The 14,688-nt window shown below is 36.3% G+C and overlaps 1 protein-coding gene across 1 annotated transcript; it reads right to left on the reverse strand.

Annotated features, from left to right (window-relative positions):
• Positions 1-12,665: 12,665 nt before the first annotated feature.
• LOC106326836 (reticulon-like protein B15) lies at positions 12,666-13,893 on the reverse strand. The gene is made up of 5 exons (XM_013764779.1): positions 13,825-13,893; positions 13,442-13,625; positions 13,189-13,318; positions 13,030-13,099; positions 12,666-12,940 (listed from the first exon to the last, which is right to left on the reverse strand). Exons 1-5 carry the CDS (start codon positions 13,859-13,861, stop codon positions 12,792-12,794), a joined length of 570 nt encoding a protein of 189 aa, XP_013620233.1. The 5' UTR covers positions 13,862-13,893; the 3' UTR covers positions 12,666-12,791.
• Positions 13,894-14,688: the final 795 nt, after the last annotated feature.

Genomic DNA, 14,688 nt, shown 5'->3' on the forward strand with positions numbered 1-14,688 from the left:
ATCAAATTCGTGTGTAAAGAGAGTAAGAGGGAGGATGAAGATATAAAGTGAATGAAGAGGAAGAGGGGTGCTTGTATTTATAGTTGAAATCCTGCCGACAGACCGAGGAAATTCCGACGGAATTCCGACGGAAACGGCTAGTTCGTCGGAATTTCCTCAGAATTTTTAAATTCCCCCAACGGCTCTCTAACGGCTATAATATATCCTCAGAATTTATCGGTTTTTTTCCGAGGAATGCATTTTTCCTCAGTATTCCATAAGAATATTCCGACGGATTAGTATTTCCTCGGAATTCCGTCGGTATATTCCGAGGAAATTCTGAGGAAACCAAATTTTGTGTTTCCTCGGAATTTCCACGGAAATTCCGAGGGATATTCCAAGGATTTCATTTTCCGTCAGAATGTCCGTCAGAATACCGCTGTTTTCTTGTAGTGTTATAATCTCAGATGGAATGGGCTTTTAATTTTTTTTCCTTCTCGGCCCATTTAGTAATAGGTTTTCGCTCATCTTCCTGGTTGGCGAAATCAGTATGGTGTTTAGGATATCACCTCCTCCAACTTTCGTATGCATAACAGCGTCATTTGTTGCCTTTAACCTACATTAATAAAAGAATTTATGTATGTTTTGCTTAACTCTTCCCACTCTTTCACATTGAATCGACACTGTTATCATCTATTGTATTTCTCACTTTAAACTAATTATTATTTACAATACACTTATTCAATATATTTATATAAAAGTTCTATAAACAAGGGTACAAATTCTTAAAAATATATTTGTTATTATTATTATCAAAGTAATTATTGATTATATTTACATACAAACACTAATATATAAAACTCTTAATATAAAAATAAATAAAAATATTCCCTTTGGGCCGCCCTGACTAAAATATAGATAAGGTATATCACTGCGTTGTGGTTATATGTCGTTATCACGCTTTAGGTATACTGAAGATATCTTTCTTGATTATTACGTTTCGAAATATAGTTTTGTTAGAATATATAAGAAATGCTAGTTTACGTTGTAAGCCCAAGATATATATATGTATAAAACGTAGTATCCGAATTCTAGACAAAGTAGATGACCAGAATGAGTATTCTAACTGCAGCTAGAAGATAAAATAAAATATGATTCCACTTTTTAAAAAAAAAACTTCTAAACATATATATTGTCATACTTACACTACAAGAAAACATCGGTATTCTGACGGACATTTCGACGGAAAATGAAATCTTCGGAATATCCCGAGGAATATCCCAGGATATTCCGACGAAACACAAAATTTGGTTTCCTCGGAATTTCCTCGGCACTACAAGAAAACAGCGGTATTCTGACGGACATTTCGACGGAAAATGAAATCTTCGGAATATCCCGAGGAATATCCCAGGATATTCCGACGAAACACAAAATTTGGTTTCCTCGGAATTTCCTCGGAATATACCGACGGAATTCTGAGGAAATATCAATCCGTCGGAATATTCTTATGGAATACCGAGGAGAAATGTATTCCTTGGAAAAAACTAACTCGTAGCTGGTCTTGGTTTATCGTATCAGGTAATAGATGTATGCAGCGACAACTGCATGATTTATTAGAGGGCGGATGAACAACGTGTTACATGCAAATTTTGTGGAAAGCCTCGTTATAAAGATACAATTGGAAGAGTTCCAGTGCCATATAAAAGGATGTGGTATTTTCCTTTGACGGAAAGGTTGCAGAGGTTGTATCTGTCTGAACGCACAGCGCAACCAATGAGATGGCATGCGGAGCACTCAACAGATGGTGAGATCAGACATCCTTCAGATGCAAAAGCGTGGAAGCATTTCCAATCAAAGTATCCCGACTTTGCGTATGAGAGAAGAAATGTCTACCTTGGATTATGTACTGATGGTTTCAGTCCGTTTGGCAAGAGTGGAAGACAGTATTCTCTATGGCCCGTCATTCTTACACCATACAACCTCCCTCCAAACTTGTGCTTGCGACGAGAGTTTTTGTTTCTCTCGATTCTCGTTCCCGGACCAGAGCATCCTAAGAGATCACTTGATGTGTTTCTTCAGCCACTAATATATGAGTTGCAACAACTATGGGCTCAAGGTGCTGAAACATACGATGTTTCGTGTAAAGAAAACTTTCAAATGCTGGCAGTACTAATGTGGACAATAAGTGATTTTCCAGCATATGGTATGTTGTCTGGATGGACAACGCATGGAAGGCTATCATGTCCATATTTTCAAGATAACACTGATGCTTTCCAACTAAAGCACGGAAGGAAAACGTGTTGGTTTGACTGTCACAGGAGATTCCTACCACCTGATCATCCATATCGTAGGAGTAGGAATTTGTTTACGAAGAACAAGAGGGTGTTTGACAGTCCACCTCCGGAAATTTGTGGGAAAGATTTGAAGATACAACTAAGAGATTTTGGTGCAGAAAGGACGCCAGACGTCGGTGGACATGAGCGTTTTCCGGTAGATGCTGTTGGAGAACTACATAACTGGCACAAAAAAAGTATTTTCTGGGATCTGCCATACTGGGAGGATCATCTGCTAAGGCATAATTTAGATGTCATGCATATTGAGAAGAACTTTTTTGACAATCTCATGAACACGATCCTTAATGTTCAAGGTAAAACAAAGGATAATTTGAAGTCAAGACTGGATTTAGTCGATATATGTGCTCGTTCAGAACTTCATGTTGATGAGAATGGTAGGGCTCCTTTTCCCATATACCGACTTGATGCAGCGGGAAAAGATGCGTTCTTTGATTGGATTTCAAACGATGTGGAATTTCCAGACGGTTACGCATCAAATTTGCGTAACTGTATCGACAGAAAGGAAGTAAAGTTTTCTGGCTTGAAAAGCCACGATTGCCATGTAATGATGCAGCGCCTCCTTCCGTTCGCCTTCAAGGAACTATTAGCACGAAATGTTCATGAAGCAATTGCAGGGATAAGTGGTTTCTTCCGCGATTTATGCACGAGATCAGTGACTCTTGAAGGTATTGAAAATTTGAAGACTAACATAGCCGTGATTCAGTGCAACCTTGAGAAGATATTTCCTCCCTCATTTTTTGATGTTATGGAGCATCTTGTTATTCACCTGGCAAGAGAATTGGAACTTGGTGGTCCTGTGCAGTATAGATGGATGTATCTGTATGAGCGGTATATGTTCCATTTGAAGAAGATGGTGAAAAATTTAAGTAGGGTGGAAGGTTCTATAGTCGCACAGATGATCAATGAAGAAACTTCAAACTTTGCCGAGTACTACTTTCCAGCAGAAGTTCAGACCAAAAACAGAAGACCTGCTCGGCATGATGATAGAGGCGAATGGGCAGCATATCATGTTACGGTTCCAGACATTTTCACAGATGTTGGACGACTTAGCGGAAAACCAAAGGACCGTCGACTTACTGAGCAGGAGCGCAGTCATTTGCAAACATATTTGCTCACCAACTGCGAAGACGTTCTTCAATATGAGAGGTAAATAAATGAGCTTACAAATTTTTATTTTAACAAGTTGAAATTTAAATCTTAATTAATTACATTATTGTCATCATATACAGGATTTTCATGGCAGAAAAGCGGTTCGAGTATAGATACGCCACAGAGGACGAACTAGAAGAAATGAAGCAGAGAGAATTTACTGGATGGATGTTTACTTATGTGAGTGCTTTAAACAAATTAAAATATATTTTATCACATATTTATACTAATTCACATTTATTGATATAATATATATATATGTGCTATTAATAGGTGTCTGCTGGTTTGGCCAGAGGTGAAACATTTGACGATTGGATACGTGAGATGGTCGTTGGACCAAACTTTGTTGTGAAGTCATATCCGAGATTTTGTACTCGAGGATATGCATTCACAACTCAGAAGAGGAGACGTTCGAGTACGACTTATGATGCTGGCGTTTGTTCTGCATCAGGAGATGATGTATACTACGGACACATACATGAGATTTTGGAAATCAAGTATTTGGGCATGGTTGGATTGCGCTGTACTGTTTTCTATTGTGATTGGCAAGACAACACTCTAGATCGAGGTGTGAGAACAGATGCATTTAGTGTTACATCAGTAAATTCGAGGCGAAAGCTGCAATATTATGATCCTTTCATTCTTGCTTCTGAGGCCGATCAGGTAATTAAATGTTAATTATTCAGAATGATTCATCATCATGTGTATTAATTTATAATTTTACTAATAATTTTTTAAATGTTACAGGTTTGTTATATCAAGTACCCCCGGGTAAGGAACAGAGATGATCCATGGGTTACTGTTACAAGACTCAACCCGAGAAGCCGGAATGTTTTATTCTTATTTGTACAACTTTGAATATTATCTAATATGTTTTCAATTTTAATTTTAATTTTTTATTTTCGAATTTAAATTTCAAAAATTTTATTTTTAAAAAAAAAATTAATTTTTTTTTGAAATTCCGAGGAAATGATCCCTCGGAAATTTCCGACGAACATTTCCTCGAGGTTTAACCATTAAAAACCATTACTCATTAACTTAAATGAGTTACTGATTGATCCAATTCATTTGTCAAATGGGTTGGATTAAGAGAAAATTGGAAAAATGAGATATTTTGAACTTTTATTTGTCACAATATGACTTCTGATATTTTGGGCAATTTTGGACATATTTTACCATTTTTTATGGAAAAAATAGTAAACTAAATTTTAAAAATGTTAAAAAATATGAAAACTATTGGAAACATAACACTACAAGAAAACAGTGACATACCGAGGGAAAAAATCGTTGGTATGTCGTCGGAATAACGTTATTCCGACGACATACCAACGATTTTTTCCCTCGGTATGTCACTGTTTTCTTGTAGTGTTATGTTTCCAATAGTTTTCATATTTTTTAACATTTTTAAAATTTAGTTTACTATTTTTTCCATAAAAAATGGTAAAATATGTCCAAAATTGCCCAAAATATCAGAAGTCATATTGTGACAAATAAAAGTTCAAAATATCTCATTTTTCCAATTTTCTCTTAATCCAACCCATTTGACAAATGAATTGGATCAATCAGTAACTCATTTAAGTTAATGAGTAATGGTTTTTAATGGTTAAACCATGAATAATATATTTTAATTTAAATACTTAAGTAACAAATATTAATTTTTGGGCTTAAGCATAAAATTATTCTTTAATTTTGGACTAACATTGTTTTATGGTTTTTGTGGGAAAGTAAAATTTTGCTATTTAGGAAGAAAAATTTGTAATTTTGATGGGAACACTCTATTTGCGATTTTGGAGGAAAAATATAATTTTGCATTTTGGGAGGAAAATTTGATTTTTTTTGGGTTTGGCTTGAAAATATGATTTGCGATTTTGGCAAAAAAAAAACTTAATTTTGCAGTTTTGTCAGAAAGCATAATTTGCAATTTTATCAAAAATATGATTTTGTGGTTTTGACGTAAAAAATAATAACAATGTTTTGGCAGGAAACAAAATTTTGTGATTTTGATGGAAAACACACATGTTTACGGTTTTGGTGAAAAAACATGATTTTTCTATTTTGATGGAAAAACTCTATTTTGCATTTTGGTTAGAAAACATGTTTTTTGTTTTGATGGGAAAATAAAATTTGTGGTTTTTGGAGAGAAAACATAATTCTGGCGGAAAACATGATTTGTGGTTTTTGTCATAAAACTTGATTTTGTGATTTTTGTGGAAAGAACTCAACTTTGTTATTTTGTCTGAAAACAATTTTACTGTTTTAGCAATAAAACACAGATTGTGTGATTTTGGCAAAACGTATGATTCTATATCTTGTGAGTTTTTACTTGTCTGTCAAACTTCTTTGCAGAGCCATATATATCCATGTCGTATGGTTTGACCATCTTGTCTCTCTGAGCCAAAGTAAACCACAAACTGAATCAGATTTCTAAAAGAAGCCAAAACACGAAGATAAAATCAACATTCCTTTTTTACTTCTTTGTCGATCTTCTGTGCAGAACCATATCAATGTTGTCCATCAGACACTGGTTTGACCATCTGGTCTCTCTGTGACAAAATAATACACAAACTGAATTAGGTTTCTAATAGGAGCCAAAACACAAAGACAATATCATGATTATTTTTACCTCTCTCTCTACTTTTTCTCGGGTGGGTCGAGTTTGGATTATCTTTTTATTTAATCTATATCTATCTATCTATCTATATAAAGTAATGTTTCCTCCCTTCTGGTGCTGCCACGTCACTTAAGTAGAAGGAGGAGAACATGTCACGGGTCCAATTCTCTTAAAAGTTTGTCGCACGAACTTTGTATTGTATCTTTCTTTGGATATTTCTTTTATAAGAGCCCATTAGAAGCTTGAGGCCCATAACGTCTTTCTCTTATACACCTCCATTAACCGTGCAAATCGACGCCGTCAGCTTCAACCTAAATCCCACAGCCTCCCAAAATGCGCCTCTGTAACGTTAAAGATCAACATTCAATCGACGTAATTGTGATCACCATTAACGACATTTTAAACTATACCTTCCATGACTTCTCATTCAATTCTCCTCTCTCTCCACCATTGTTACTCTCTAAATCTAGTCTATAAATAGCGATATCTTATTTTACTGTTTCACATCCCTCCTCCTCATTCCTAATTCTTAGTCCTCGGTCCTCTGTGGTAACATCCGGAATGCGAGATTCAAGACTTCTCCTACTCCCAAACATAGAATCATCAGTCACTCTTCGCTCAAAGCCTCTAAATTTGTTTTCGTAATCGAGAGCTACCGCCATGACTACATGGTCATTCCTATGTCTCCGACCAATCCTTTTTAATTCCCGACATGTTAAATCTCCGTTATGTATCCGTTGACATTGAGGCTAAGCCGGCTTCGATCACTGCCGGTATGACTCTCTGCAAGGTTTGTGACAGTGGAGAGAAGCAAAACCTATGGATTCCCCGACGGAGTGTATCTGACGGTTGGTATTGGTGGTGGGTACGGTAATATCTTAAGAGAATTTGGATTATCAGTCGATAACTTTGGGACTATCGTAGCCGTAAATGGTATTTATTTTAGACCGGAAGTCCCTATTTGAAGATCTTTTATGGGCAATCTTTGGCATAGGAGGAACCACGTAGTTGCGTCTAGGGAGGAAATTTAAGACGTTACGAACCACGTTAGTTGCGTTTGGAAGCTGATTCAAACCATGATGGGAAGAAAGTTGAGACGGTGAGAGCCACGGTAATTGCGTCTTTTTAGTATATGTCTTTTAAAAGATTGAGATTGCTTTTGAATCCTTGCCAAGTATGTGTTAATGAGACGAACAAAGCATAACTCTAAGTCCGACTAAAACTTTGAAACTGTGACAGTTTAAAAAAAAAAGACCCTGTTTGTTTCTCCATTCAAATAGAAATAAGCTTCTTGTTTGTTTATACACAAAAAGTACAACTCATTCAAATAGCTCATTTGAATGATTTTCGAAAAATTAGGTTTAATTTCAAAAACCAGTTGACTGAACCGAATTGGATCATTTGGCTGGAACTGGTTCAGTCAAAATATCAAAATGTCAATTTTGCCCCTTACCAAATCCTAAAATTACAAACCTAAAATCTAAAGCGTGAAAAATCTCTCTCTCGTATCTCTCTTTGCAGTCTGCGAAGATCACCATGAAATCACCATAGCTTGAGCTCTCTCTCTCTCTGCCGCGTCTCCTCTCCGTCTCTCCCTCTCTGCCGTGTCTCCTCTCCGTCTCTCTCTCTCTCTCTCTCTCTCTCCCTCCGCCACGTCTCCTCTCCGTCTCTCTCTTTCAGCCGCGTCTCCTCTCCGTCTCTCTCTTTCCGCCGCGTCTCCCCTCCCTCTCTCTCTCTCTCTCTCTCTCTCTCTCTCTCTCTCTCTCTCTCTCTCTCTCCGCCGCGTCTCCTCTCCGTCTCTCTCTCTCAAGTACATCTCTCCGCCTCTCTCTCTCAAGTATTTCTCTGATGCTTGTAATATCTGCAGGTGATCTTGTCTCATATTCAGTGACCTGTTTCCAATTTCAATGACATCTGTTCCTGGCACCGATGAAAGTTTATTTTTACTCTTAGTTTTGTGTAGATGATGATGATGAACTGTTAATAACCATATTAAGATTTGCTAGCATCTGAATTATGTCCTACTCTCTTCAAAAATGTTCGACTATCATTTTTAGAATGACTAACATACGTATATTACTACCTTCAAAAATGTAATGCAATATTCTAATTTGTGTATATATATATATATATTACTTTTAGTTCCTGAAGATATATTTATCAGTTAAGCAATATTACTACTCTCTTTAACATTTTGCATTCCACCACCACCAGTATTAGAGGTTGAATTGCATAGCCATATATACATTAAAAAGTTACAATTATAATATACATAAATGCGTTTGACTCTCCACTCGAAAAAAGCTAACGCCTATAAAGCTAACGCCTATAAGAGTTAACATAAGAAGACAGAAAATCATCTAATGGGATATGCTATCACCAAATAAGTAAAAACCATGATAACTAATAAATTAGTCTACTCCAAATAAAATTAAATCCAAAAAGATTAAATAAGATTCTATATTAAATTTTTCAGATTTTAATTAAAAATAAAATTCTGAGTTAAATAATTAATCTTAATTTTACAGTTAATCTTAATTAGCTTAACCATTTCTCACAATTTTTGGTTTCATATACAACTTCCGTGACCCATATATAGTGTTGCTTGAAAGTAAACTTTCGTTGAATAATATAGCAAGACATCAAAAATTAAATAAAGTGCTCCAAAATTTAATTAAATAACTATACCACCGTATATTAAAACTACAAAACCAAAAAAAACAAATATTTATAACACAAATATATAGACATCCCGTGCGTAGCGCGGACCGACCCTAGTTTTAAATATGTTGCGGTATCTTCTTTTTATACTGCTTGGTAACAATATTTATATGTTTAAGAAAAACAAGAAAAGACAGAACATGAGCTTCTTTTATTGTGTGTTATAGGCCTGGGCGTTTTATACTGTAACCAAAGCCCAAAGTGGAACCCGAACCGAAGTCTCGATATTGGACCGGTAACGGGCCTAAGCAAAAAACCGAATCGATTTTGTAGCCCACGAATTTTGGTTATGGTCTGGTTCGGTTGAAAACCGAAATCAAAACAAGTAACCGAACAATACCGAGCATTTATAACACTGTCTCATGTATATATACATTCATTTACATATATACACGCGAAAGGAAACAATCTCTTCATTTCTTGAACGCGTGCGCCGACGAACCCTAATTCCCAATAAAAATTTCTCTCGATTATTGATTATCATCATTCACAAACTCAAACTGGCCACTATAAATCAGTTAGCCTCTCCATCTTCTTCTTCATCCGAGCATTCGAGAATCCAGTCACAGGTATTGTCTCTCTTCGATTACCGTCTGTCTCTTTCTTCGATTCCTTGTTGAATTAAGTCAAATCGGTTATAATTTTTGTTCGTAATCGTTAGGGAACATATGTTTTTGTGTTTGGTTTTGCATGTCTACTTAATTGATTTTTGTGCTTGTGTCCACTCTAATTGATTTTGATGTTTTTCTTTCTTTCGTTTTGCAGATGGACTCTACATCATCTTTTAACCGAGAAACCGACAACATGGATGATGCAGGCAACATTCAAACACCGGATAGTACTACCGGCAAGAGGAAAGAAACCGAGAGAGCTAGTGGAGCGACAAACAATGTGAAGTGTATTCTCCCAACAAGGTCCAAAGTGTGGGAACACTACACAAGGACGAAGGAAGATCGAAACAAGTGTGTATGCAACTACTGCCATAACACATTTTCGTGTCTCACAAGCTCAGGGACCTCAAATCTTAAGAGCCATATTGAGAATGTAAGAGTCATCTTGCTTGGTCGGATGGACAAGAAGATAAGCAGCCAACCATTGACGATGAAGGGAAACTTAAGAAGGCAAAGTTGACTGAAGCTCAGTTGAGAGAAGCCACAAATCAGATGATTGTCTTAGGACAATTGCCGTTGTCATTTGTTGAAAGTGTAGCTTGGAGACATTTCTGTAACAAGGTACTTGTGTTATTTTTTTCATGTTCTTTGTCTGTCAATTATTTTTATTTTCATGTTGAATTGTAACTAATATCTTATATTTTCTATGCTTGTAGGTTAACTTTGGATACACTCCTCATTCAAGAAGAACTGAGACTAAAGACATTATCAAGATGTATGTGGAAAGGAAAGAACACTCAAGAAATGGTTCTTGTCTAACAATCAACAAGTATCTTTGACAACAAATATTTGGGTCTCCCCAACTACAGGTAATCCTTTACACATTTTCTGACCCTTTATACACATTTTTGATTCGTTTATACATCATGGAGTTCTTACTGTTCATTGTATACAAGTGCGAGTTACATGGTCATCACAGTGCACTATATTGATGCTTCTTGGTGGTTGAAGAAGCTGATCATTGGGTTCAAACACATCATAGATCACAAAGGTCAGACTATAGCAAATGTTTTACTCGAGTACTTGTCTGACCGGGGAATAATCAATTTTTTCTGCATAACCGTTGATAATGCAACTGCCAATAGTTCAGCGTTGAGGAAGTTTCAAAGTAGTTTTGCTTTAGGTTCTGATCAGGCTTTCGTGTTAGATGGAGAGTTTTTACACATGAGATGCAGTGCCCATATCATTAACTTGATAGTTAGAGATGGAATAGCTGAAATAGATCAGAGTGTTGTTGCTATCCGTAATGTTGTCTCCTATGTTAGATCACATACTAACAAGTTGAGATCTTTTGAGATAAAAGTTGACTCCGGTAAGATTACAAGGGGAAGTCTTCCATTGGATGTGAAGACAAGGTGGAATTCAACTTATCTAATGTTGACAACAGCTCAAAAGTTCAAGGTGGCTTTCGGTAAGATGGAAGCAGAAGACAAGCTCTACAATGATCATTTCTCTGAGTTTGAAAATGGAGCATCAAGGGTCGGGCCTCCTCAGCAAAGGGATTGGAGTGCTGTTGAGAAGTTATGTGACTTCTTATCATCTTCTATAACTCGACACTGGTGGTCTCGACTTTAACTTCACTCAATTCACATAAGTGCTATGGTGAGATTGTAACCATTGCGACTAATCTGGTAGGACTCTCCAGCAGCCCTGATTCTGAGATGAGGTCTAAGGCTTCAGATATGCTCAAGAAGTTTGAGAAGTATTGGGATGATATGAAGAATATTAACATGATGTTAATTGTGGCCACTAATTTCGACCCCAGCAACAAGTTGGAGCTTGCCAAGATGTGTTTTGAAGAGTTATATGGGCTAGAGACTACTGAGTATAAGGAGATGTATGACTCCTTGATTTGTGTCTTGAGGAGTTTGTTCAGAGAGTACAGTTCAAGACATGGAGCCGCGCTTGATCCAAGTGACAAATCTTCCCAGTCTAACAACTCAAGTCAGTCTAGAGACCAATGTATTGAAAGTGAAAGGATGGAGCTTGTGGACGACTGTGTGGGTTACAAAAGAATGGATGTCAGGTACAAGCAGATGCTCAACGAAATAGGGGTTAGAGAAGAAGGGTGAGCTAGAAACATACCTCAAAGAGTCTGTGGAACACCCTTACCTGATGATTGGAATGGAGTATGATGTGCTCTCATGGTGGAGAAAGAACTCAGCTAAGTATCCTATCTTGTCTTCGGTTGCTTGGGATGTCTTGGCTTTACAAGTCTCGTCAATTGCTTCAGAGAGTGCCTTTAGTACATCTGGTCGGCTTCTCGAACCACACCGGAGCTCTCTAACCCATTACATGGTGGAGGTTTTAATGTGCACAGAGCAGTGGCTGAAGCAAGACATAAAGATGGAGTCAAGAGTGCTTTCAAATGCTCAGATACTAGCTGATCTTGAAGAAGTGGACATGCTTGAAAGAGGTAATAATATCATATACTTTCAATCTTCTTTTCTTATCATATGAGTGTTCAGTTTTAAATTAGTAATCGGTTTTGAACTTTGTGTTTTCAGAGTGTGGAGACACAATAGTTTCGGAAGAAGACTAAGGCTTTGTTATTGCTTAAGAAGATCATGGCTATGTGAACACTTTGTTTCTTTGTTTCGGTTTGAGGTTTATGTTTTTTTCTTGCAATTTGTTCACTTTCTTCGGCTTGAATGTTGGTTTTAAGTTTAGACACAAATTTTCTTGTTTTGTTTTGTCTAAAACTTGTGTTTCAGTTGGGTCTTGGTGTGTTTGAACTCGTTTTGTTTCAAAGGAATTTTCGGAGGTTCGGTTTAGTTTGGTAGATTTTGGTTTGTTTGGTTTTTTATGATTGAATTTGGTTGTTAAAAACCAAAACCACACCGGATCCAAAGTGTTATCGGTTTGTAGCGAATTTTGTTTGCTTCATCCGAACCGATCCGAAACCGGTTGTTCCGAACCGAACCATACTGAATTATAAAAAAAACGAATGGTACTTGTACACTACGAACCGAAAGTCTGAACAACCGATTCAACCGAACCGAAACCGAACGGTGGACCGAACGCCCAGGCCTAGTGTGTTAAAGTGGATTTTCCACATACATTCTTGAGAGGTTCTGCAAAGATGTCTTTATTACAGATTTTACATTCTAGTGAGTTGGTTCATTATCTAGATTGTTTCCTTAATATTAGCATTGCAAGTTTCAGATTTAAGCCTTTTATAATCATCTACGGATTTTTAAATACTAAAATGATACAGTGTCCAATTATCCCTACTAAATCAAATTAGCTCAACAATGATAATAAAGCCTATACAGTTTGCTTTAGTATACCGCAAAATCACATGACCTAGTACAACTTCTTCTTCTTCTTGGTGGCCCTACAGTTTAATAATTGAAGTGTCTTGTTCTTCATTTCTGATACCTCTCCAATGAAATCGTCAACGGCCTCTTGATATTGCAGGTACATAACTGGAATCGTTAGCAAGCAGACCAAGCCTGGAAGGTGTGTTTATCGAATCAATATTAGGAAATAAAAGAGAGAGAATTAGATGGCAGGCTGTAAGGTAATAGGGAGATCTACTTACATATATAAAAAATTGTGAGGAGGTTGATGTAGCTCCCAATGGTGTATATGATGGCCACATAAAGGATGGTCTGCCATACATTGAAAGTTTAATAAATAAACAAAGGATTCTTTTATGGAAGCTAGAAAATATATATTGTTAATGGTAGCAAAGATTAACCCATATAAAGGTTTTGATGTCTTCCCCATATGCAATCTCGTACAGCATCAAGAGAAGACCTTCGATCTCTGAAAGTAAGGCTCTAACTGGGGAATCTTCTTGTTGGAGCTCTTCGGGAGTGGGAGGTATCCTGTTTGAGATATCATAGCATATATATAATTAAGCTTATGGTTTTTTTCTTATAAGCGCTAGATCCGGATCACTTATGTTATAAAGAAAAAATAAGACGAGAGAGTGTATAAGCGGTTAATACCAAGTGAAAAGGTGATGTCCATACTTGACCCAGATGAAGAGAAGCAGCGTCAGGAGTAACAAGATCAAACATAGAAAGGGTACAGGTTCAGTCTCCATGATCTCAAACTGGAACCAGATAAGTGTGGCCATTACAAGTGTGATTCCTGATGTTATCTTGTTTTTCCACACAGATAAATCCGCTACTGCAACAATATTCCAAATGCGTCAATCTAAATGTAAAAATCCAATTTATATTCCCCGTAAAATCAATGTCAGGTCTTACTCATATTCTTACATATGTGAAACTTGTCATGTTCATTCATATTCAAATTCCTTGTAAGTAGAAGAGAAGAAAGAGATATTTTAATTAAAAACATGATAAGTAGATTATTATAATGTCACCTGCTCCTTCGCCAAGCATTTGATCCACGAGAGACATTGCTTTTTGTCGTGATTATAGTATTAAGGGACCTGCATCTCCATAAAACATCGTCAATCAGGATGTTGTAAGTGTAATTGCCATTTAGTCTCTCATGGATGTCGGATTTCTTTGGCATACTATAACTCTTAATTAAACTATTATAATGGCTAAAACTTATGGCATCTCTAATTAATTGTTGCAAATGCATAGATCTCATTCCCTCCTAATTAAATTGTCATAGAAACATATAAAATTCAATTTTGTTCAACCAACCAATTCATTTCGTTGTTAGATAACTAATCTTAAAAGACAATTTTATTGAGTGGCTGAAGTTGAACTTTACTCCTTATATACGAACGATTTACACCTATATTGTCCTTCAACAAAATATAGTCACTTCAAATCTGTGAACAAGAAACATTCTAAACATATTACATATTTACAAGCTACACATGAATACAAAATATAACTAGAAAACAAACAAATTCTAGAGTGATGAGAAATCACAAGCAACGTTAAAAGTGAAACAAACAAAACAGCAAGCATAGACATATACAGACATGCGTACTCACGTTATGTAAATATGAACTCAGTGAATTCTTAAGTTGTTGAGAATAGCATGCATATATACCCAACATTGGAATGCAAAAATCTGATTACTCGGTATATTCTTAAGTTGAAATTCATTATCTTTTTTTGGTCAACAGTATACCTTTCTCAGCTGATTTCTTTCCATAACAGTATATACATTATATGTATCTATATACAAAGTATGAATACAACTGTAAAGTTTCATATACAGATTCGTTTCCTTCTTAATTTTCAAACAAATATTTTATTTCCCA

This window comes from Brassica oleracea, chromosome C2 (assembly GCF_000695525.1).
Source record: "Brassica oleracea var. oleracea cultivar TO1000 chromosome C2, BOL, whole genome shotgun sequence".
Lineage (NCBI taxonomy): Eukaryota > Viridiplantae > Streptophyta > Magnoliopsida > Brassicales > Brassicaceae > Brassica > Brassica oleracea.